Here is a 26,856-nt window from a genome sequence, read left to right as displayed (position 1 = left end):
TCCAGATGTAAAATGGGTCCTTCCGGATCCCGTGAAGAACACAGGGTGCAGCCAGCTGCAGGTGGTGGCTCACATTGGTACTAATGATGTGTGTCACTTTGGATCAGAAGAGATTCTCTTTGGCTTTGAGAGGCTAACAGAAGCAGTACAGGCTTTGCTTGTGAGATGAAAGCAAAGCTCACCATTTGTAGCATAGTCGACAGGACTAATTGCAGACCTCTAGTACAGAACCAAGTGGAGGGTCTCAATCAGAGGCTCAGATGGTTAGAACTGCAGCAGTGTAGGCTGCAGAATTCTTGACTTGCGCCGTAGGGTGGTTGGGTTTCGGGTTCCGCTGAATATGTCAGGAGTCCACGACATGCAGAAGGTGGTTACACACGTAGCAGGGGTTGTATGGCATGGACTGGGCGGTTATTTTAGATTGGAGGGTCTTGGGAAAACACAAAAAGGGCTTCATTTGCAAAAGGTGCAGGCCGAAAACAGTATATCAGTCATAAATTTACGTAGCTCTTTGTTGGGAAAGTACCACAGCTCCAAGCGCTAACGAAAAGCACTGATGCTCAAATACACTCCTGGAAATTGAAATAAGAACACCGTGAATTCATTGTCCCAGGAAGGGGAAACTTTATTGACACATTCCTGGGGTCAGATACATCACATGATCACACTGACAGAACCACAGGCACATAGACACAGGCAACAGAGCATGCACAATGTCGGCACTAGTACAGTGTATATCCACCTTTTGCAGCAATGCAGGCTGCTATTCTCCCATGGAGACGATCGTAGAGATGCTGGATGTAGTCCTGTGGCACGGCTTGCCATGCCATTTCCACCTGGCGCCTCAGTTGGACCAGCGTTCGTGCTGGACGTGCAGACCGCGTGAGACGACGCTTCATCCAGTCCCAAACATGCTCAATGAGGGACAGATCCGGAGATCTTGCTGGCCAGGGTAGTTGACTTACACCTTCTAGAGCACGTTGGGTGGCACGGGATACATGCGGACGTGCATTGTCCTGTTGGAACAGCAAGTTCCCTTGCCGGTCTAGGAATGGTAGAACGATGGGTTCGATGACGGTTTGGATGTACCGTGCACTATTCAGTGTCCCCTCGACGATCACCAGTGGTGTACGGCCAGTGTAGGAGATCGCTCCCCACACCATGATGCCGGGTGTTGGCCCTGTGGGCCTCAGTCGTATGCAGTCCTGATTGTGGCGCTCACCTGCACGGCGCCAAACACGCATACGACCATCATTGGCACCAAGGCAGAAGCGACTCTCATCGCTTAAGACGACACATCTCCATTCGTCCCTCCATTCACGCCTGTCGCGACACCACTGGAGGCGGGCTGCACGATGTTGGGGCGTGAGCGGAAGACGGCCTAACGGTGTGCGGGACCGTAGCCCAGCTTCATGGAGACGGTTGCGAATGGTCCTCGCCGATACCCCAGGAGCAACAGTGTCCCTAATGTGTTGAGAAGTAGCGGTGCGGTCCCCTACGGCACTGCGTAGGATCCTACGGTCTTGGCGTGCATCCGTGCGTCGCTGCGGTCCGGTCCCAGGTCGACGGGCACGTGCACCTTCCGCCGACCACTGGCGACAACATCGATGTACTGTGGAGACCTCACGCCCCACGTGTTGATCAATTCGGCGGTACGTCCACCCGGCCTCCCGCATGCCCACTATACGCCCTCGTTCAAAGTCCGTCAACTGCACATACGGTTCACGTCCACGCTGTCGCGGTATGCTACCAATGTTAAAGACTGAGATGGAGCTCCGTATGCCACGGCAAACTGGCTGACACTGACGGCGGCGGTGCACAAATGCTGCACAGCTAGCGCCATTCGACGGCTAACACCGCGGTTCCTGGTGTGTCCGCTGTGCCGTGCGTGTGATCATTGCTTGTACAGCCCTCTCGCAGTGTCCGGAGCAAGTATCGTGGGTCTGACACACCGGTGTCAATGTGTTCTTTTTTCCATTTCCAGGAGTGTAGTTACAGGCACTGAAAGCTGGCTAAATCCGAAGATAAGTTCAACCACATTTTTGCGAAAAACTTAACAGTGTTCAGAAAGGATAGGCTAAACACAGTTGGCGGTAGTGTGTTTGTTGCTTTTAGAAGTAGTTTACCTTGTCGCAAAACTGAAGTAGATAGATCCTGTGAATTAGTATGGGCAGAGATCATTCTTGGCGACCAGGATAAAATAATAATTGGATCCTTTTACTGACCTCCCAAATCAAATAATACGGTTGCTGAAAGGTTCAAAGAAAAATTGAGTTTGATTTCAAACATGTATCTGACTTATGTGATTACAGTTGGTGGTGACTTAATTTACCCTCGATATGTTGGTGAAAGTACATGTTTAACTCCGGAGGTACGTAGGAAACATCATCTGAAATTGTGCTAAATGCATTTGCTGAAAATTGCCTAAAGGGGTACGTCATATAACTGAATATAATGTTTTCTGTTTAGTAGGTAGTTTGCAAACCAATCATAGGCAGTGCCCCGTGTACCATAGTTACACAGTTTTTGTAACAGTATTCGATGGTTTACAGTATAAAAGGCCTTTTATCTTGCAGACAGTGACAAAATAAACGTAATCAAATAAAGAAACCACACCAGTCTTGGTTATTATCTGTGTTGACACCTTTTTAAGTATTACACAATAACATTTTGATTTTTCGTGTAGCAAAACGTTTGACGAACTTTGAAATGGTAATAGATTCTTTTGCAGAAAGCAGTAGCAAGATAGAGAGAAAGCAATGTTGGGACCTACGGCTCGAATAAATGTGTACATTCTTGCTTGTCTCTTGTCTTTACTGGTTTATGTTTCCTATATTTAATTTCATGTCACACAAAGAGAAAGTTATTACGTAATAGGCAACAAAGTGTGGAAATTTTCTGAAGAGTTGTTATTGTCCCTGTTACAAATAATCCCACCTGGTACTAATTGGGAGTTTTTTTTAAAAAGAGGGGTAGAATGTCAAACTGGTCAACTGGGAGCAGGAGAGGCACCACAGGACATTTTAATTTTCACTGTCCTGAATGTAGGTTTGATGGCTTCCATTACAAAACATTCGTGTTTGAGTTCCACAGTGCAGAATACAGTGACTTGCAACAGAAGAATTCTGTATTAAGAGGCATGGCATTGCACTTTGGCAGTCTTTAAGTCTTACATTTCCGTGAACAAACATGTTTTAGTTATAAAAACCTTCAGAAAGATGTGGGCTACAAAACGAACACATTTTTGAAAAATATATATTTTTTTAAATTATTGGCGTCTTATCTCAAACACTCGATGAGGGATGGGCAGAGGGGTGTCACTATCAAGTTTGTGCCCCTCTTCAGAAATGTCGTAGATTCATGGTTGGTTTTGGGTGCCACCTCTGTGCCCAAAAATCATATGTCCATAACTTACATAAACTGCATGACTTATGTGTAGACATATCACGCTATGTACTATTGGGAACTTGCCAAGGACTTGTTGATACCATACCATGTAGAATTGTTGTTATGTTGCCTGTCGTAATATACTGAACCATTAGTGTACATTCATATCAGTGCACCTACACATTATTGTTTTATACTGTTCATTTTATTATGGGTGTCCTCAATCCTACACAGTTATATTCTCTCTTTCTGTTCTAATGAGAAAGCTTTTTGGAATAAAATTGTAAGTTACTATGAATAACAAGTATTACAATAATTTCATCAGTTTAGTTAAGCTTTATAACATCTGTTTTTGTGATGTATAATCCAGAATTCTGATTAGAATTTATTGTCTTTGCGACAAGGATAAAATAAGGTAATGACACTTTCTTAAATCAACATCTTCTCAGATACTTACCTACCTACTTCACATTTCTCACTAATGTGGGTCTTCATACGTCACATGGTCAATTTATCGCCAATAAATTTATTTTGGGAGATAATTGCTTTCGCATTAAGAATAAAGGAGTGTCATTACCTTTATCTTAAAAACTGATTCTACTAAATCAGCAAATACCCAGGCACTCATTACTAATTCATCTCTTTCAGAAGTAGTAATTTATCTCAGTATGTAATAGATCATTTCCTGCAGAACTAAAGCATTGATTTATCACAGATCTTATCTTACAAAAATGCATTTGAGTAATTTCGCACTTAAGAGAGCAGAGCAGATTCACACGTGAGTTTTTGATGTGTACCGGTATTCTTGAACACCGGAATATTGTCACTCTTTTTATCTAAATACCTTTTGACAGCCTTACGAAAGTCCAGTTCATCAATTGGAAATCCAAAATCGCACAACTTTATGAGATGGTGTTGAAAGGAAAGTTCGTCGTTATATGTGTACAATCGAGATCGGCCTACATGTTTTGAATGCTTGACAGCAAGCTTGTTTTTTATGGACGATCAGGGTATCCCAAACCATTGTTCTGCTTCACGTTGCGTCATTTGATGTGCACGAATTGCTTCCAAACATTCTTCCAACTTCTCCAGTGAGTAATGTGCGTATGATCTACAACCAAGTTTCTTCTTGTGTATCCGTCGCATTGTCTGTAAAATATGAAGAAAAATATTTTTCAGCCTCATTGGGAAGAATTCTGCTCAAAAGAGTACTGAATCTTCAAAATAATTACTGGCAGATACGAAATAAACAACCTGTAAGCCTAACATAGTTTGGGCCAAAGTAACACCAAAACATGGACCAAAGTTACCCAGTGGTGAAATGCAGTACTTATTTCGTACTTACATGGATAAATTGGCATCTCTATGTTTTAAATCTTAATCTAGACAAAGGAAGCGTTAACAAAAACTATGGTACTTACCGAAATTTAAATCACTTCCATAACTGATAACCAAATGAAAGTTGGAATCACACTAATTTGCCGCGAGTTGTAAACCATAACAAAACAAGTGCTGCTGCAGTAGCAAATTCGTGAACTACAAAAACAGTGAACAAGCAGTGTAGCTGATGCTGCCCCCTATCAAGTGGCTCTGTAAGAAGATCAGCCCACTGGTACTTTCCATCAATATGTTCCAACATAATTTCACCACTCAGAAATATTTCACGAACACTAAAGTGTCATAATTCAACATATTTTGATTGACAATGATATTCAGGGTTTTTTGCTAATTTTAATGCATTGGCATTGTAATATAAAGTGTTGGAAGTTGTCCAGACATTTCAGCCAATTTGCTTAATAAACAACATAACCAAATTAATTCTATAGCTTCTTCACTTGCTGAAATAATTTCTGCTTCAGAAGTAGATGTAGGCACAACCTTCTACAGCTGACTTAACAGTGACGTTGCCCCACCAGATTAATTTGCCATAATGCCAGTTGTTGAATGTCTTGTCCACTTGTCCCCAGCAAAATCAGTTTCTGTAAATTCTCAATAGATAATGCCATTATAAAATGTACATTTCAGATACTGAAATATGCATTTCATTCGATTCTAGTTCTCAGTGGTTGGTTTTTCCGTAGCTCCAACAGCTTTATTAACTGCTAAAGTTATGTCTGGAAGACATCCAAATGCTGTGTGGTATGGGACAGGAGACGAAACTGCATCTTTTGATCATTTCTTCGTAACCAACAGGAGTTGAAATCATGTTCGAATTTGCTATTCAAAATCTTTCCAGTATTTGTTACATATATCCAAATGCTGTGTGGTGTGGGACAGAAGACGAAACTGCATCTTTTGATCATTTCCTTCATAACCAACAGGAGTTGAAATCATGTTCGGTTTTGTTATTCAAAATCTTTCCAGTATTTGTTACATATATTTTTCTTGACTTATCGTAATTGCTCCATCTTCATTTTGCTTTATTTTTATGCTAAGGATATTGTCAAGGGTCCCCATTGTTATATCAGTTTCACAATGCAAAGTGCCCAGAAAAGCTGTAATTTGTTCTTTGTCATTGCCAACAATTAGACCATCATCAATGTAAATTGTTACATAAAGTCCATTTCCATTGTATGTACAATAAAGCAGAAAGAATCTGCAGTACTGTTTTGAAAACCTTATTCATTAGTTCCATAAAACGTTTGTTCCAGCAGTGGAGTGCTTATCTGAGTCTATAGAGACTCTGTTTCAAGAGACACACTCGGTGTGTATCATCTTCGAAGCGAAGACTTCTGGTTGTTCCACAAACACTTCGTCTTGAAGTATTCCATTCAAAAAGGCTCTCTTCACATCAAATTGTTTCAACACCATCATCTTTGAAGCAGATACCACTAGCAAAACTCAAATTGCACCATAGCATGCAACAGGACTATATGGCACCTCATAATCAATTCCTTCTTATATACCCTTCAGCAGGTAATCGGGTTTTGAAGAGTATGTTTCCATCAGCTGATACTTTTTGGCATAGAATCCATTGAATTTACAATACTTTGGCATTTGTGAAACGTCCAACCAACACCCACGTATTGTTTGTCTTTGGTTTTCTATTTCTATTTATTTAATAGCTTGCATTCATTTTTCCTTTTCATTTGACTGCAGTACGTTGGTAAACAGTTTGGATCCTTATGTATGCCAACACAAACTTTTCTTAATATCAAGAACTCGCCACTATCTTTTCAGGCTGGTTTTCTTCTTTGCTACTCTCCAACTTATCTTCATCAGATAATTTGTGTGTTTGAGCATTCAGGAATTTTGTTGACTTGATGTTGTTGTCATCTGATACTTGACTTCCTCCAGAATGAAGAGCGTTAAATTTTTCTTCAGTTTGACTTGGAAGCAGAATGTCAAATCTGATGTGATCACTACATAAATTACAAACTATTTCTGGATTAAATTTTACATCATGACTCTTTTTGGAGGGAATCCAGACTTTAAATCCACTTTTTCACTGACATAACCAGCAAGATGACCAAACACTAGCCGCTAACCAAGGAGCAGAACAGAGCGTGAACATTCATACATCATATCTGAAATGCAAAAAATACTACAAAGCTAAACTTCTTCTGGGAAAAAAGCAAGCAGTGGAAAACAGTATAGCAAGGGCTCCCAATAAATGTAAGGCAGCATGGCAAATAATAAAACAAGAGAATACATCAAAATATACAGAAACAGCTCTGCCTGAATCTGAGGAATTAAATCAATACTTTTTAAACTCAGTTAAAGAAATAAGTAACAGTATTAAAGCAACAAATTCATCAGCAATGGACCTTGCTGGAACACCACTGCCTGTCAACCTGGTATTTCATTGGACGGCTGTCACACCTGCTGATGTTATGAAAGCTGTTTCCAAATTTTTAGGTTCTAAAAGTATGCACTGTTATTGGCTATCAAATAACATAATTATAGAGATAATACAATTAATCGCCAAACCATTAGCTTTTATTTTTAATTAATGTGTAGAATTTGGAGTTTTCCCAGATGCACTTAAGGTATCAAAAGTTGTCCCAGTTTTTTTAAAAAAGGGGACAAACATCTTCTCCAAAGCTACAGACCAGTCTCCATTGTTCCAATATTCTCAAAGAAGGTTCTTTGAAAAACAAAATGTCCTATGTAGCAATCAGTTTGGTTTTCGCAAAGGGAAAAACACAACAGGGGCCATCTTGGAAATCATTGACCAAACTTTAACAGCTTTTGAAAACAATAACACGGTATCACTGGTGTTATGTGACCTAAGAAAAGCTTTCAATTGCATTCCTGTTGACGCACTACTGAGAAAACTAGAGTTGTATGGGGTGAGAGGGGGCACTTTATCTGTGTTAAATTCTTATTTAAGTAACCAAAAACAATTCATTTCAGTCAGAAATGTAAATTCTTGCGTAATGGAAAATCAGCACAGGGCTGCCACAAGCGTCTATCCTTGGACCCTTCTTCTTCATTGTGGCTATCAATGATTTACCTAAAAACATAGCCCACCCTCTCATGTGTTATGCTGACGATAGAACACTACTTACCACACATCAGAACATTACAGATCTGAATAAACTAACAAAAGGAACACTTGATAAGGCCTTGGACTGGTTTGCAGCCAAGAAGTTCCTGTGCAATCCAGATGAAGACCAAGAACTTTTAATTGGAACATCAAATGAAGTATGCAGTAAGTCGGTAAAACTCTTAGGTATTCACATTGACTCTAAACTCTACTGGGAGGAACATGTCAATCATGTATGTGAAAAAATATCCCGGGTGGCATACCTTATCTTCAAACTAAGGGAGGTAGTAACCTTAGAGTACCTTACGGTGACATACTTTGGGCTATTCCATTCACATACTTCATATGGTCTCATTATATGGGGGCACTCTCCTCACATCAAGAACATCTTGAAATTACAAAAAAAGGTCTTACACATAATATATAAAAGAGGTCATAGTGAGCACTGTCGTCCTCTTTTTTGCAGACTCAGAATACTCTCAATTATAAACTTATACATCTATGTGTCTGTACTCTATATTAAAAATAATATTTCAGAATTTATTGCCAGAGGGGAAATACATGAATGCAACACCAGGGCCAAGGGTAATTTAGACATGCTGCGCCATAGATTAGCAAGAACAGGAAATTCCCACAAAGTTAACCCACTAAAAAGTTCAATAAACTGCCATTTCATATTCAGGCTATGGACATAAATGTTTTAAAAATTAAGTGGTACAGCTGGCTGTCAGATCATCCATTCTATGACAGAAAAGAATTCTTTGAGATGCCTGAGGAGGATATTAACATTTAATAACTGTCTGTAGTTAAACATATTATTGTGTGCTGTGGTTAATCGTGTGTAATTACATAGTGTATACAATAAACAATACAATAGTATATTATATTAGACTTTAGTATAGCTCATTGAATTTTAGAAGCTATCCTGATGTAATTTGGTACACTGCCATGCTTGAAATGTATTCTGTGATGTACTAACAATTGTTTATTTTATTATTCTGTATGTACTAGTACATCCTGTGTGACGAAACCAATGTCATTGTAAAATGATCTATGCTGAATAAAGTTCTTGAATATTGAATCTTGAACATGACCTTATTGTCAAAGTTTGAAAGAAAGTGTTTATTTAATTGAACATAATGACCTGACCCAAAAATTATAGGGTGATCAAGTTTTCCAACTGGTTAACAGTACCACAGCTCATAAGGAAATTTGTCTGGAACCAAAGACCCTCAGCACAATTAAAAATATAGACTGGTGTATTGTACACTTCAGGCCTCATCCTCTTCGTAGTTTGCTTGCATTGGCATTGAACATGCAGATTCAACAATTGTTCTGTTTTCACATGCAGCCAAGCTATTTTGTTTAGAAGCATAGGGAGCAGGAATCAATAAATCTGTTCCCTTATCTAAGAGCAATTTCTCAACTCTGTTGTTATTTAATTCTTTTCCTCCATCACATCTGAACTGTTTAACAACATGACCTTTGCTTTGAGCGTCATTTCAAAATTTTTAAGTATGTCATCCACTTCTATTTTGTACTTTGAAGAGAAAATTCAATGAAATTTACTGAAATTGTGTGTAAAAACATACAAAGTCTCTATACAAAATCTCCTTCGCCCCAAATGACTTTGTACTAATTGTTCCATTGACGTCTGCATGAATTAATTTGCCGGTAACTGTGGAGTGATTTGCTCATTGTCTGATGTAGTCTAGGCACCTTTCCTAATGCACAACATTTACAAAATTCATCCTTACAACCTCCGACATTGATGTCTTCAAGATGTTATTGAATTGTTGTTTATTCTGATGATCGAATCTTTTGTGGTACGTTTGTAAGTTATAGAAGATGTCACTGTTAACTCGGTTATCTTCTTCTAACCCAACAGCAAGGGTATTCAATATGCACAACTCATTTTCCACATAGCTCACAACCATGTCATCACTGCTTTTTCCTGAATCCTCACACAATTTCAAACTTTATAACATAGCTGTTGCATGTGGCTGCTCTGTCCAAAACAGAACAAATGGACACTTGCATGGGACACATGAAACATTTTCCATCTAGCACTGTAACATCATTGTTTCATTTGTTTTGATACAGACTGTTCCTGGACCAAATGTACGCGTATTAGTACTTGCTTTCAAAATGAAACCGCTTCAGCAACATCAAATTCACTGTGAAAGAAACTGAAAGAAACCAAGTATTGTTTATTCTGATTGATATGCTTCTTAGCACCACTATCATAGATTTTATTTATCTCAATACAATTTCTACTATGAACCCATGGCTCATGAAGTAAATACGGTACACACCTCACTGCCCAGTGACATATATGTTTAGATTTATTGCATGTAAAGTTTTGTTTTGTTCTCCCTTTCGACATCTTCTTCTTCCATGTGATGCAAACGACAAATGCAGTTATGTGCATCACATTTTGTTCACACAGTTGAATGGTACAAAGTTTTTCAATATGTAGGTTCATACTGAGATTTTCAAGTGGTATTGTCTCCCACAGATCTTTGAAATTATCATATCCCTTTCCAAGAAGAGATATAATTCGACCATTTAATTTTCTTTCAGACAATGTGTTCTCTTCATGTTTAGTTAATTCATCATTTAGATCTACAAATAAATTCTGCAGCTTAGCAAATTATGTGCTAATATCTTGTGTTTCATTGTGTTTGACTCAAAAACAGTTTTCAATTAACATGTTGAAACATTGCATGCTGCTACTTTCAATTTGGGCACATAATTTGTCCCAAGTATCTATATCATATTTACACGTCAACACAAATTCAGCATCTGGTTTACTTAGCACACTTACTATTAGACTTCCTACTTTTGTATCATTCTTCTGCCGTTCTGCATTACCTGTTGTCTGTTCACTAGTAGGATCCTGGTGCAACACAACAGGTTCAGACATACTGATAACAATATTTTCAAGTTTATGTGAACAGAGCTCCATAGACTTGTGCTATTTCCATTTTTCCCAAACGTCAGACCCTTCAGGTTTATTAATATTCATTACATAATCTTCACTTGTAGCCATGGTCTTACCGTACAACGTGTTTGAACAAAAAATTCTTCCACCTGCAAACACTGGAATGAATAAGTTTTTTTCAGAAAAAAAGCTGTATTTTTTTTCCTTTTGATGTAGTCTGGATCCATAGTATGTTGTAAATTACAAAGTCTGGACAACACAGTTTCAATTATGAACGATATATTTTCTCAGGGTACAGCTTTACTTCACAACTTAAATGAACTTCAAAGAGAGTGTATAAAAATAAGAATATTTCAGAAGATATCAAGGAATAGGTCTTGAGAGTGAATGTTAAAATATTTTTCCTTTTATCATAACATAACCTAAGAACAAAATCTCCTTGAATTTTCAGACAGATGGGAAGACAAAATTTTACTTTTGAATTTGTAGAACGCTTCTAGCATAACTCTCCTTATTTTTGATTTTGTTTTCATTTAGTTTTCTTGTTGGGATACATGCAGATGTATGATAAAGCTTTCTTTGGTGACAATGCTGCTTTTTAACATAGCCACTGAACGACGACAGGTCTTTCTGATTATTCACATCCTGTCTAAGATGAATTTTCAGTGCTTTTAAGCTTTGTCCATTTACATTCAACATTTTCATAATCAGAATAAGTATTTGATGTTGACTGTTCTGACATACTTTTTACTACAGTGTAGCACGCAATCAATATTCAGATTTCTGTTATGTACCTTAGATATTCAGATTTGCATCATTTCAATGGAGATTGTAAACAGAACATGATCACTTTAATAATATCCCAGTTTAATAGTTATCTCATTATACAGTGGCTTCTTTGTCATAATTAGGAGTAGTGAATTTTAGTTTAGATTTTTATTTCTGAAAAAGATGTAGTAATCTTAATAAATAAAAGTGGAACATTCAGGTAGCATACGTTATTAAATAATATTAACATAATTTTCTTTTGAGTTATCTGTTCTGCATATCCCCTGCAAAGTAGTCTTCTAAATGACAATAAATTTAGTTTTCACAACAGTAACATTATACCTTTTTGTTACAGAAAAATAAACACTCAAGTGTCTAATACCAACTTTAACAGCTCATACGCCTAGAATGACATGAAAATAATTATTGTCCAGACAATGCACTTATGCGAAACAGGTCAAATATTGCTCGAACAGTCCACGGGTATACTGCTGGTTCATAGTGTCCAACGGGCACAATATTTCGGCATCAGACATGTCGCCATTGTCAGGTGTGCTGACGAACTGAGCTCCTGAGGGCTGGCGGCCGGTTTAAATCTCCTGCACCTGGGGGCCGCTCTCTTCACTGTACGCACCCGCGTGCCGCCGGTCCCGATGGCGTTGGTGTCGGAATCTATTGTAGCGTCGATGTGCTTGCTTCGTCTGCCCTGGTCGCCAGTTCATACTTCTTGCTGAGAGTCTTCTTAATTACATTCAATGCCAGGTCCCAAGCCTTGCTAAGATTGTAGCCACAATCAAGGTTTGAGGAAGGCTGGCATATACAAAATTCCCTGTGAGTGTGGGCAGACTTATATTGGACAAACAGTATGCACCATCGAAGATCGTTGCCGAGAACATCAAAGGCACACTGGACTGAAATATCCAAATAAGTCGGCGGTAGCAGAGCACTCTTCATCTGAGAAACATGAGATAGATTATGAGCGTACCAAGATCCTGGCTCAGACCTCTAAATATTGGGACAGCGTTATAAGGGAGACTATCGGCTACAATCTCATCAAGGCTTGGGACCCAGCATTGAATGTAATTAAGAAGACTCTCAGCAAGAAGTACGAACTGGCGACCGGGGCGGACGTAGCAAGCACATCGACGCAACGACAGATTCTGACGCCGATGTATTTGCGACCGTGGGCACGCGGCCGTGGACGGCAAAGAGAGCGGCCCCCAGGGACAGGAGATTTAAATCGGCTGCCCGCCCTCAGGAGCTCAGTTCGTCAGTGCACCTGACGATGGCGACATGTCTGATCGCCGAAATATTGTGCCCGTTGGACACTACGAACTGGCAGTGTACCAGTGGACTGTCCGAGCAACAAATACACCGGGAGAACCTGAAGAATCACAGGTCATATATTTGTTAAGAACACTGTACACAACACACCATCACAAGTGAAGCCCCCAAATAAGACAGAAGAAAAAAACTCCAATGGTGGCACTAGTTTGAGTAGTCAAAGATTTTGGTAGTTCAAAGATATGACACTGCATTGGTAATTCAATTCTGGTGGTCGATTACAGCCACAGAGACACCTCCCCCCCCCCCCCCCCTTGCCCTAGTGTGTCACACAAGGAGTATAGGTTAACATGGCACTTGGTCTGTGGTTGACTAAGATGTCCCCTGGGGAATGAGGGCCTGTGGGTGTAGGTCTCATTAATGGTGTAGTCATGTTGCCACATTGGTTGGTGGAATGGGCGGCCCAGAGGTAAGGGTGCATGACATGCCATGAGTGGCACACAATTAGAAAGGTGGCCATCACCATCAATTGGGGCAGTGATGGCTGTCCCCTCTGCATCTGGAGAGATCACTAACGCATGAAGGAGTGTGATGTAGGAAATCAAATCATTCAGTGTGCGTGGAGGGGTATGCAGAATGAATCATGCGCAGTCACGTAGCTGCTGGGAGAGGTCCTCTATGGAAAAAGATGACACGTGGACATGGATGATGGAAATGTGGGTGTCATCAGATGGCATCAACTGGTCGGTGGGATTACTGGGGTGTGGGGAAGTTGAGGGGAATCTTTCACGTGCAACATCAAACATAACCTCCATGCTGGGTGGAGGACACAAAGCACTAGCGTCACACACATCATCATACACACTATCAGAGCTGGAAGGAGAGCTCTGCTCATTAGGAGCACTGGGAGCAAGGGGCCATGCAGAAGCAGGATCAGGGGGTGGACTTTACCTCCAAGTTTGCATCATCGTTGAGCCTCCAAGCTGGTTTGAGATGTAACATGGTCATTGAATCTCTTTCTCTGAATGTCAAAGGTCTGCAGCGAGCAGCGTAGTACTTTATGTGGGCCAAGTGGGGAGGGGGGGGGGGGGGGGGGGGGGGCAGGGAGTGCAGGTCACACCATGTCTTTGTGCAACATCATGTGGTCAGAAACATGTAGGTCTTTGTGCATGAAGATGTGAGGGCCTGTGTGTGCCCTTGTTGTCTGGGTGAGTACCTGCTCGGTTTTGCGTCAGATGCATTCTTCTAACATCAGAAGTTTGAGCTGTATGGAAGGGTTGCAGTCACCGATGAATTGAGCTGGGGAGACGGAGGTTCCCCGTACAATAAGTCCGCTAGGGAGGCTTTTAAATCCTCTTTCTAGGCCATACAGATGCCAAGTAGGACCCAGTCTCCTCTGACCAAGACGTGTTGTAGCACATCAGTACAGCTTTTAAACTGCAGTACCAGTGCTTAACCAAAGCATTGCTGTGCAGGTGGTAGGCTGTTGTAAGTACTTTGTTTGCACTGCATAGGTCACACAGCTTGGGAAAAAGAACAGCCAAAAATTGTCATCCCTGGTCCATTGAGACAGAAGAAGGGCGCAACCTAGGAGCTGATATAGGCTGCAACAGAGTCAGCTGTTATAACTGCAATCAAAATGGCCTCGGCCCACCGACTAATGCAGTATCTGTTGGGGGGAATGGGCCAACCACACCAATATGTGCATGACGGAATCTGCCTTTAGGAATGACAAACGAGCCCAACGGTAGGTATGCATCACGACCAACCTTGTAGCGTTGGCAGGGCAGGCATGCATGAGACCAGTTTTTGCTGTCAGCCCAAACCCCTCTACATACAAAACACTCTGTTATTAGATGCGTGGTGGCCTGAATACTAGGATGTGGGATGTCACAGATAGCAGCAAATATCTATGGCGCATGAATGAATGGAAACATCGCAGAGGACCAGTATAGAAGAACCTGGAATTTGGCATGGCTCAACTGAGAGCAAGGTAGACTCACATGTAGTTACTGCTGTATGTCATCATCTGTCTGTTACTGGGCCGCTAGTTCATCCACGTCCCAAGAGGACGAGGTAGTACCAACCCATGACAGGTAGTCAGCAACGAAGTTGTCTGCACCCTTGATTTAACGGAAATTTGTGGTGAACTGACATACTAGATCCATGTGTCAGAACGTCATGGGGGGAGGTCGGCTGTGGGGTTACGCACTACATTGGCCAGAGGCTCGTGGTCAGTATATATAGTCACTGACCTACCCTCAACGTCCTCATGAAAGTATCGAACTGTTTCACAAATGGCAAAAAGTTCTTGGTCAAAAGTGGACCGTTTACGCTGGGAACTGGACAACTTTCACAAGAAGAAACAAAGGGGTTGCACAGGACCCTTGACCTACTGAATAATCACGGCACCTATGACTGTATCACTTGCATCCACTGTGGTCGGTATCAGAGCATTGGAGACCAGGTGTGTGAGACTGACTGAGTTCGCAAGTGCAGTTTTTAATGCATCGAATGTTCATCATATGTCATCACACAACAGAACCTTGCGTTGACAGGAAGTGTTCTTTCCCACAAGTTTATCATTCAACAGTGCTTGGGGGGAAGCAGTATGCAGACTGTGTTGGCGAAAAAAGTTTATCACTCCTAGGAAATGGTGTAGATTGCGGTAAAGGTCATGGGTAAAGGCGACTCACCAAGATGTAGGGTGGAACCCTTCCGCAGATACAGTATAGCCTGGGAATGTCACACTAGCAGCTCGCAGCTGTGATTTGCTGTTGATTATGACCCATTCTCAGTGAGTATATTAGGGACTCCTCAGACATGACGTTCATGCTCCTCAGTGGTAGTTGATGAAATAAGATTATCGTCTAGCTACGCATGAACATGTGGGAGCGAAAATACTACAGAGTTAAACGTTGTGCAGCGTTTATAAAGCCATACAGCATATAACAGTACTCATAAAGTGATTGTTACAGTCTTGGGGTTGTCATCCTAATGCACTGGGATCTGGTGGTACACTTTCCAGCAGTCTATCGCACTAAAAACTCACACACTATGGAGCTGCTGGGCAAAATCCTGTATGTGCAGTATTGGATAGTTATCTGACATTGTCAGGGCGTTCAGTTGTTGGTAGCCACCACACAAATGAAATGAACCATTCTTCTTAGGAACTAAGTGAATCGATGAGGGCCAGTTACTTTTGGATGGGCGCACAATACTGGAATCTAGCAGTTCTTGTACCGTGGTTTTTACATGCTGCAGTTTTGTGGCGTTAAAGTGCCGATTCTTATGGCCTCCTGGTGGGCCTTCTGTGGTGTTCAATTGTTGACACGTACCATTACTAATTGTGCCTACCGTCAACAGGATTCCCTGTGCAGTCACAGTGGTGGGAGATGTAGGAACACTCGTGACAATCCGTGCCTACCGTCAACAGGATTCCCTGTGCAGTCACAGTGGTGGCAGATGTAGGAACACTCGTGACAATCCGTGCCACAGCAATATCAAGTCGTCATGCCCCTGCAGTGCAGCAGCATCCTCTGCTCCCTCGAGTGCACGTGTAAAGTCAGCTGACATGGCAGCGATCAGCTATTGTAGGTGCGTGTTCTCCACGCGAAGGTCATTGGTCTCGCAGAACTGAGCTGATAGATGGGCCAGGGAGCTGGTGAGTTCTGCAGTGAGATGGGAACATTCAGTTGTAGCAATAGACACGGCATCTCAGTGTGCGGCAGGAGGTGATGGGGCAGTGGCAAAGATTCCTGGCATCTGGTTACCAGTAGCGTGGTGCAGGAGGGCTCCTCCTCGAGTTCCAGTGAGAATCCAAAGTTGCATAGGAGATCCATGCCAATGATGGGACAGGCAACAACTGCAATAAAGGATGTCCAAGTGTAACATAAGGCAGACGAAACATGTAGTTAAAGTTTGGCTGAGTCATAGACGTGAATTGTTGGCTGCCTGGAGTGGCATAAAAGATGGCAAGAGCACAGGTGGGCTGCTCGACTTGGGAATGCCACTAGTGTTGGCACCTATTTCCACAAGGAAATAGAGCGTACTGATCTTGTTGTAGATGTATAGTCTGCCAGCATGATGGGAGGCAGGAGTGGTGGGATGGGATGTGTTGACGCCCTAAAGTATTTGGACTTTCGTTTCTGTTTTGGGTGGTTGCAGGGTACGCGATAAGTACATGTAGCATCCCCAAATGTAACGTGGTACCAAAATAGTGGGTATGCTATGGGCAGTGCGTCGGCTGGTGAACTGGCCGTGTGGGGTGAGGTGGTCCGCTGCGGCATGGGGGTGGGCGGGACAGCTGTGTAAGAAGTGGCAGCAGGTACGATAGTCTGGCCATCAGGTGGCAGGTTTGACAGTCTGGCCATCAGGTGGCTCTCTCAGCTTTTTGGACAACATGTTCATGGAGAGAAGCAGCGATTAGTATGATTAATCAGTAATTCAAAAACAGTCTTAATCGCATATATTATTATTATTACACCGCCAACCGGTTTCAACCCGACGTAGGGGTCATCTTCTGGGCATTTAAACCATTGGTCGACTGCTGGTGGTGTCACTCCTGTCTACATAACAGCAGATAGTTTCCTGCCGTTATGTAGACAGGAGTGACACCACTAGCAGTCGACCAATGGTTTAAATGCCCAGAAGATTTCCCCTACGTCGGGTTGAAACCGGTTGGCAGTGTAATAATAATAATAAATGCAATTAAGCCTGTTTTTGAATTATTGGCTCTCTCAGCTGCTGGTGCATGCTATGCGGCTGACCTCTGCTGGCGGGCCAATGAAATGCAGGAATCAGGGACAGCACAGTCCTACTGACTTCCGGTGTACCCAAAAAACTGGCGGACGTTAGCTGATGATGTTTAATAATGTTGTATGCCTGGTCTGCCAGGTTCAGCTTTTCTTCCAGGGCAACGTTTTTGTGAGCCAACAGATGTAGCTGAAGATCTGACAGCAATTTTATGAGCCACAATTACTAGAGTACGAGGCTGCAGAGTTTGTCCGTGCCGACCTGAGCTCATAAGTGGCACCGAAGATGAGAAGGCATACGGTCCCCTAAAAACACTATATGACTAATAGAGTGGATGGCTTCTGCAGAGGGGCCACATTAAGCGCTTGATGATGTGGGTTCTTGTGACTGCGTATTGGTCCTGGCTTGGTGGTGTGAGCAGTAGATTGCTGACCAGTTCTGGCTCATCGTGTAGATGGCTCAGCAATCAGCTGAAGCATGCATCGTCTCCCAGCATGCCTTGGATGTCCAGGATATTATTCACCAGTATGAACTATGTTGTAGGTTTGTCCTGTTGGAGTTTTGGAAACTTTGTGAACTGCCTGACAGATGGCTGCTGAAAGATGGTGGGGGGATCCAGAAACTGGTATATGATCTGTTTGTAATGCAGCACAAATTTTCATCTCTCCACACAATAGATAGGATGTGGGAGAAAATGCTGTAGGTATGGGTGTTGCGGCAGCTGTGAAGGCGGTCACAGGTTTTTGATGCGGGAACATAATGACATCTGAGTCAGACAGGAGTACATGCTCATGTGTCGGACTGGCAGGAAATGTGTTTCCTTAAACTATTGTGAGGCACTGCAGTGAAGGCAATACTTGTTTTAGCTGTGGTACAAAGTCCGGGAACTGCCGCGCATGTAGACACAGTGCAGTCTGTGTCTGCCATGGCTCATGGACAATATTTATGGTTGGTTACGTTGTCCCTGTATGGGAACACATGGACACAAACATGCACTCAGAACCATTGATGTCTGAACTGCCAGCTGGTCATCAGTGAAAGAGACTGTAGGCAAACTCATGACCACTTCTGGATGACACACCACATGGCGGTTCATTAGTACAATAGTACATGAATAATGTGAAAATAGAATAGAGAAAATGGATGCACGGTCATATCGAAGAAGTTCGAGTTCACCACTATGAGGAACAGGTCACATAATCATCGATTAAAAACCCGAACACCACTTTGTACATAAAATCTATATTTGTTAAGAACACTGTAGACAACACAGCATCACAAATCAAGCACCAAATATGACTGAAGAACAAAACAGCCATGGTGGCACTAGTTTGAATAGTCAAAGATTTTGGTAGTTCAAGGATAGTACATTTCATCGCCAATCAATTTTGGTGGTCGATTACCACCACACGCTCTTTTATAATCATTGTTGCACTACAATTTATGTATAATTAATCATTATAAGCAAAACGATAGTACTTATGGTCATATTTCTAGAAAACAAATTATTTGATTTATTTTTCTGTGATTACTGCATAAAAATTTAGAAATGAAAGAACAATATTATTAGAAGCTGTAGCGTTTTTTATATATTTTTATCGTCAGTTAACAAGTTATCAAATATATTTAATCCAAATTTTTACTTTCCCACAGTATAAATCACTATTCAGCACATACGAATTGCTTGACTTGATTACATCACACTGTTCACTTAATATGAAATCCGTTTATTTTTATACTTATTAAGCAAAATCCACTCCTAGCATTTTGTCATTTCTATAGACACCCTTAGTATGTGACAGTGTAAGGGTGTTACATTCTTGTTTTTTTCTGCTGTATATTAACTGAATCAAAAAGGTTCAGCCTGTTTGTAATCAAAATATCTAAGATGTTCCCCTTACAAGATCTCTGTTTAATTTATGGGTAAGGTATATAGAACAATATCACTGAATCCTTGTTCACAACAACTGCCTTAATCTCTTGAGTCTCCCAGTCTACAGCTGGTATGATGAAATCTTCTCCTAACCCTATAACATGTTTGGGAATTTACGCAATCTGTCAAAAATTTTCTGTGAGCTCTCAATGGTCAGAAATGCACTCTCTTTACTTGACCAGAATTTTCTGTGAAACTGACCAGTGTCCAAACAGATAATGCAATCTATACTGGCTCACATGTGTCCATAGCAATGATCAAGAACTCAAAACAGTTTTTAAAGCATAAATAGCAGCAGGACAGCCAGTACCTGTTTTTGTCTCCTGATCACAGATTTTTGGGCCTGTCACTCTTTTCTCTTCTTCCTCAGCTCAATGAGAACTGGCCGTATCGAATACATCATAAGTCATAGTGAAATCATAGATCCCAGGCAATGCTAGTCCTAACACCACTTTCAAGTTTTCACTGAAAGTGATCAGCCTCTACATACACCTGTAAATGAGAAGCACAATACACATCTTAACAAGAAATATAATAATAACCCAAGAAAGCACTAGACACAACCTAAGCACTCCTGCTATAGCTGCTCTTGACTGTCAATCCATAACAAGTTCACTACACCTGAGACTTACACTAAAACACTTTAAAAAATCAAAGCTGCTTCAAAATAATAAATACACACATAATATTAACTTTTTCATAGAAACATGGAAGATAAAGACTAAAGTAAACACTGAGTACAAGCTGTGTATTGCCACTGCTAGTGGTTACACATGCCTCTGCAGTTGTAGCACTAGTTACTATTTATCATACTATCTGCAATGGTCACAAAATTCAAAGTGAATCAGATGATAGTCAATGCTTAAATGATTTGAAACTACACAATGAAGTCTGTTCGCTGCGTGGGATTAGCCGAGTGGTCTAAGGCGCTGCAGTCATGGACTGTGCGTCTGGTCCCAGCAGAGGTTCGAGTCCTCCCTTGGGAATGGGTGTTTGTATTTGTCCTTAGGATAATTTGGGTTAAGTAGTGTGTAAGTTTAGGGACTGATGACCTTAGCAGTTAAGTCGCATAAGATTTCACACAGATTTGAACATTTTTTTGAAGCCTGTTCATTCAAAACAAATAGTCATAAAACAGGCAAACAGAAAGAAATTAATAAAATTACCCAACAGATAAATACCAAGTATTAATTGCAACTTCACAGAAGCACATAAGAAAAATAATAACAGAAATGCTGTGTACAAACTAGGTACTACTGCTGCTGGTGGCTTGATAACTGAAACACTACTTTGCATATGTTGAAAATGAGAAATTTTCACCTTTAGAAATGATAAGTTGATTCTATATTCAAACCTCCAATGGTATAATGCTTTTTGCAATGGAATGTAAGACTTTTGCTGTAAGAACTATGAAGGTAATTTAACAGAAAGGAAAAATAGCATTATGAGAGTATTTAGATTATCACCTATGACCTACCATTCTGATCTTCATGATGTAAAAGTGTCTCTCAGTTAGTTTATGTGTCAGTCAAATCACAGTTATATGAACTCAGAGACTTAATTTTCAATTTAAATGGTATCATTGTTTCTATCTAGTATTTATAGATTATGAATTTTTCTTTTGGTGAAGATAATTTGGTAATAGTTTGGATAACTTCTATGGCTTGTGCTAATCCTACCATCCACTATATTATTATTTTGACCATTATCTATGAATGGATAAAGTAAAGGAATTGTACATATTACTAGATTAAGTGCTCAATGCCTAGACATATGGAAAATTGAAGTAATTGAATTGGTTGAGTTGGTGGGAGATGAGGGGTATTGATGTGTGAAACTGAATAAAAGTTTCAGTACACTCAAATAAATCTAATACTTAGAATTTTATTAAAGCTTTCCGTTTCAGTTATAATAAAAAATGAGATACAAAAGACAAAACATTAACTGAATTTGTTTGAAAAGCACCCTTCAGACTTATCTTCATCTGAAGGGAAACACATGAAGGTATTAACTATATTTCTGAAAAAACAAACATTAGTAAACATTTGAGATAGCCTATAGTGTACTCTTGGCAAGCAACTGAACTATTGAAATAATCAGTGAAGGATTTTTGGACTGAATTAATACACTCCTCATTACAGACATAAAGTAGTTGTATTACTTAATGACACACAGTTGAATGACTTTTAATTGTAATAAATGTTTATGGAGTAAAATATTGTTTGCTGGGTCTAGTGGTAGTTTTTAAGAAAAAATACTATTCACCTTGTTCTTTAAGGAACTCCTTAAATCTGCTGCTTGAATTTCTTCTGTCTCGAAACCAGGTTCTCTTGTAGGTCTGGAAGCCCTAGAGGTTGATGTGTTTCTTGAAATAACATAGACGACAAACAGATTTGTACATAATTTTCATATTTTATAGTCCTAGACCCCTTGATGCCATAAATTTACAATGTTCACGAATTGAAATACATACCATTTGTACGCAACTCCAGTAAAGTTATAGTCATACTAAGATTGAAACATAGAACATTAAATCAAAAATAATTTACAAGTAAATGACATTTATTCAACAGCACAATAGAACAAATTATGATAACATATATTCACATAAACATATATATATATATATATAGTTACTTACCAAATGAAAGTGCTGGCAGGTCGACAGACACACAAACATACACACAAAATTCAAGCTTTCGCAACAAACTGTTGCCTCATCAGGAAAGAGGGAAGGAGAGGGAAAGACGTCTGCTTGTGTCTGTATATGTGTGGATGGATATGTGTGTGTGTGTGAGTGTATACCCGTCCTTTTTTCCTCTTTTCCCCCCTAAGGTAAGTCTTTCCGCTCCCGGGATTGGAATGACTCCTTACCCTCTCTCTTAAAACCCACATCCTTTTGTCTTTCCCTCTCCTTCCCTCTTTCCTGATGAGGCAACAGTTTGTTGCGAAAGCTTGAATTTTGTGTGTATGTTTGTGTTTGTTTGTGTGTCTGTCGACCTGCCAGCACTTTCATTTGGTAAGTCACATCATCTTTGTTTTTAGATATATTTTTCCTACGTGGAATGTTTCCCTTTATTATAACTATATATATATATATATATATATAATGCAGTAATTTTATGATTTTTTTTCACAGGGTTTAATTGTGTTGGCATGACATATTATACAGTCAGAGTTTAAAACATTTCACATAAAATTGAAGAATGAATAAGATCAAAATTTGTGAATTATTGAGCTTATAGCACGATACAGTTACCTACACCAACATTTCTTATTGTGCATTTTCATTACTGTAGTTGTCTTTATCTGCATGTATTTAGTATCATTGTAAACAGAGAGCATGCAAGGTCATTTCTTCATCAGTATTTTAATGTCTATGAAAAACTATCTAAAAACTTGTTTAGTACACCAAATGCAAAGCCTACATACGTGACCCAGTACTGTTCATTATGGCACTTGTCTAAATGTATTGATCTAAAAGATGTTAATAAAGGTTTGTCTAATACACAATAACCATTAACAGCTATTATATGTGGAAGAGTGTGATTTCAACATATAGGCATTGATTTGTTCAACAAGGTCTATGCTAACATTTTTTTAAATATTAAACTTTTGAAAACAATAGTATAGTACTCTCTTTATTAGTAAATGGTACACATTGAAACTATTATTGATAAGATTATTAACTTGTCTGCATGCATATTGAGGAACATAGTTTACTTGGTCTTCACTGAAATGAGAAACTTTCTCATTTCCTCTCAACCTCCATAATGGCTTCCTCTCATCCTGGAGTGTGAATGACATACTTGTGTCTCAAGTGTGCTAACTAAATAACTATAAGCTCTTAGAAGAACTTTACATTTCGCATTTGCATAGTTCTGATAATGCAGTATGTTACTTTGATTGTAACTTTATCATTATTTGCAGCCACTAATACCTGTGTCTTCTTCGACAGAACAAAAAGATAATTTGCAAACACCAAACCGATGCATACAGATGGATGCTTTGGGAAATGTAAAGGGAGATAAAGACTACCTCTACCTAAATGTCCTTAGCCCAGAGGTAATCTCACAAGAGATTATCTAATAATTGCAGTTTATGTGAACTTCAAAAATAGAGCAAAATTTCGTCTAATTTACTGTTCCTAAAGTTAGGAATCTTTATGAATGTAAATGAGCTAATATGTGTAATGAATATATAAAAACAATGTTTATATACTGAATGTCATGGTAAATAAGAGAGTGTAGAGAAAGAGAGCTACATCCAATTTTCTTCTGTTGACATTTCTTCCCCTAAAGTTCTATACAGTTCCTAGATTAATTAGCATGTTACTTGAATTTCACATCTAAATATTGCTTGACAGTTAGTAATTACTGATTGGAAAATTCTTGTTCAAGGCTGTGGCATTCCATCTACCACAAAGAAACTGAAACTGCCTATGTTTTATGTTATGCTGCCTCTCACTACAGTACATTCATTTCATCTAGTATGATTTTAATTTGTAAATCATTTCACATATAGGCCTATATTTCATGTGTGATTACAAAACATACAAAATTATAGGATGCATATGGAAAGAATTATGAAATGCATGAAATTAAAAGAAAATTTCTAGAACTATAATAAATTAAATGATTTTCATTATTTTCTGAAGTACAGCTCATGTCAGTCCAAAGCAGTACACTGAACATAAGCACCAACCTTGCAATTATATGTTGGACTTTCATCTTCATTTTTCTGATTGCTCTTTGTTTATAATTCTGATGAACATGTATATTAAAGACAGAAGTACACAGCCTAAGCATTTCATAAAGTATGATTTTTATTAAATTGTAGTTACCATCAGATACCAGTGTCCCAAGAGCAGTACTGGTGCTGATACATGCTGGCTGCTTCACAACTGGTTATGCTCAGCAACATTATTTAGATTATTATATTGATCATGGAATAGTGGTTGTAACCATACAGTACTGTCTTGGACGCTTAGGTAAGAACATTGACAATATAAGATAAAATCCTGAATGTTACAAGTAATTATATGCAAATAATATTTCACTTATTACATATAATAATACTATGAGATTGATTGATTGGTTTTTAATTGGTCCTGTTTGTTTACATTATGTACTGAGTGTCTACTTGGAACACAGAACAAGTCAGCTTACCCTAATATTCTAAAATATTTAGCTTACATATTACATTATAATGCAGCAAATTAGCAACAGTGTTTGTGATTTGCATATTTTTTCTCTCTGCTACTAATTGCATCTTCAGTTTACATAACACATACTACAGTATATTTAACTGATTACAGTTCACACATACAAGTAATATCAGCATTCCCCATTCTTTACCAATATACTCCTCTAGAATACAAAAATCTTTTTCCATTAAACAATCCTCTAGAAGTTGATGAAACATTATTCACTTACACTGCTGTATAGACTCTTAGGAAGATGCTTTAATAGTTGCACACTAGAATTTCAAGGATATTTTTCAGCAGCTATCACTCTGTGTGGCAGTCTACTCTGCTGATCTTTATTTCTTGTGTCATATGAGTAATAATCTGCATCTTCATCTAGCAATGTATTTCCTTTTATTACTGAAATTACTTTTCTTTATATGCACATGGATGGAAATGTCAGTATATTTATACTGAGCAAGGCAGATATGAAAGAATCTGCTGCTTTTTTTATTCAAGATGGTCCCAATGGTCTCTTGCAAAATAAAAATTTGTATTTTATTTTTGCTTCTGGGGTTTCCCCAAACAGTAACACCATTCTATAAGTATAGTTCAAATAGAGCATAGTACAATCTACATGCAAGTTTTTTGCCAGCATAATGTGCAGGCAATTACATAATAATATATAAAAACAAAGATGAGGTGACTTACCGAACAAACTCCGGAGATGGGAACTTGCCCTTCAGTATATCCTCTCTTCTCGTCATCCGCCAGACCTCAATCTCTGCTAATTTCAAGTTGCCGCCACTCATACCTCACCTGTCTTTCATCAACTTCTTTGCCTCTACACTTCTGCCTCGACTGACATCTCTGCCCAAACTCTTTGTCTTTAAATATGTCTGCTTGTGTCTGTACGTGTGGATGGATATGTGCGTGTGTGCTAGTGTATACCTGTCCATTTTTCCCCCTAAGGTAAGTCTTTCCGCTCCCGGGATTGGAATGACTCCTTACCCTCTCCCTTAAAACCCACTTCCTTTCGTCTTCCCCTCTCCTTCCCTCTTTCCTGATGAGGCAACAGTTTGTTGCGAAAGCTTGAATTTTGTGTGTATGTTTGTGTTTGTTTGTGTATCTATCGACCTGACAGCGCTTTTGTTCGGTAAGTCACCTCATCTTTGTTTTTATATATAATTTTTCCCACGTGGAATGTTTCCTTCCATTATATTGATATCATCAATTACATAATAAATATCACAGTATCTATTTAGAGCAGACATTGTCTATGCATTGTCTACATTGATGGTTATCATTCAATGTAATCCCTTAAAATTTGATAGAGTTAGCTTCTTCCAGTCTTGTTTCATCTCTGAGTGTACCTGTACATGTCTCCTTTCCTATGTTTTCAAATGATCTCATATTGCTTTTTCCCGTTATTTGCAAGAAAGTAAATGACCATTAACACTGTCTTTATTTAGATTTACTGCAAAGTCATTCTCTATGAGCCACTGTACTTTGTTATTTGTTGATATATACATGCTTCATTCCAGTGTTTCCAGATTTTCTTCTGCATTCACTAATATCATGTCTCAGCATACAATGGCTTTTGATCCTTCTCGCTGACATCAATATTTTTAAAAGAAGGGTGAGCAGAAGGAGGCCAATTATAAATACTTGAGATACATTGTATTTAGTTTTCCAGTTTCAGATGTGCATTCAGATTGTCTTTTCCACTTATTGATTATGATTTTACTCATTGTACTGCCTGTCCATGTATGCTGTAGCTTTCAAGTTTTTCAGTTAGTGCTGTATAAGTGATTGTGTCACGAACTTTAGACCATCCAGAAACATAGCATATACAGAGTCTATTTTGCCTAATGCATCCATAACAGATTATGTTAAGTTTGAGATAATGGTTGATGTCTACTTTCGTGTTTGGGAACCATGTTGTGCTGGAATCAGAATACTATGTTCCTCTAGTAATGTAACCATCCTGCTGTGCATGAGTATCTCTTGTGGTTAGGAGTAATCAATGGTTAAAGACGCTAGTCTATAGTTTTTCATGTTACCTTTGCCACCATTTTTGTATACCGGTACAGCCTTTTATAAAGACACCC

General features: G+C 39.5%; 1 protein-coding gene across 1 annotated transcript; it reads right to left on the bottom strand.

The window, feature by feature from the left end:
* Nucleotides 1-10,019: 10,019 nt before the first annotated feature.
* On the bottom strand, nt 10,020-10,844 carry LOC124594224. Its single transcript, XM_047132586.1, has 3 exons — nt 10,613-10,844; nt 10,192-10,501; nt 10,020-10,065 (listed from the first exon to the last, which is right to left on the bottom strand). Exons 1-3 carry the CDS (start codon nt 10,842-10,844, stop codon nt 10,020-10,022), a joined length of 588 nt encoding a protein of 195 aa, XP_046988542.1.
* Nucleotides 10,845-26,856: the final 16,012 nt, after the last annotated feature.

Source organism: Schistocerca americana, chromosome 2 (genome assembly GCF_021461395.2).
Source record: "Schistocerca americana isolate TAMUIC-IGC-003095 chromosome 2, iqSchAmer2.1, whole genome shotgun sequence".
Lineage (NCBI taxonomy): Eukaryota > Metazoa > Arthropoda > Insecta > Orthoptera > Acrididae > Schistocerca > Schistocerca americana.
This window is presented reverse-complemented; position numbering and strand designations above follow the sequence as displayed.

Bases quoted from the DNA above. Each gene is read 5' to 3' on its own strand.
- LOC124594224 (XM_047132586.1), bottom strand. From the start codon at position 10,844: ATGGAGCTCTGTTCACATAAACTTGAAAATATTGTTATCAGTATGTCT. The intron at 10,502-10,612 runs GTAGCAGCATGC...ATTTATTTGTAG, and splicing joins ATTATGTGCCCAAATTGAAA to ATCTAAATGATGAATTAACT. The intron at 10,066-10,191 runs GTGTGTACCGTA...GGTTTCTTTCAG, and splicing joins ATATGTCACTGGGCAGTGAG to TTTCTTTCACAGTGAATTTG.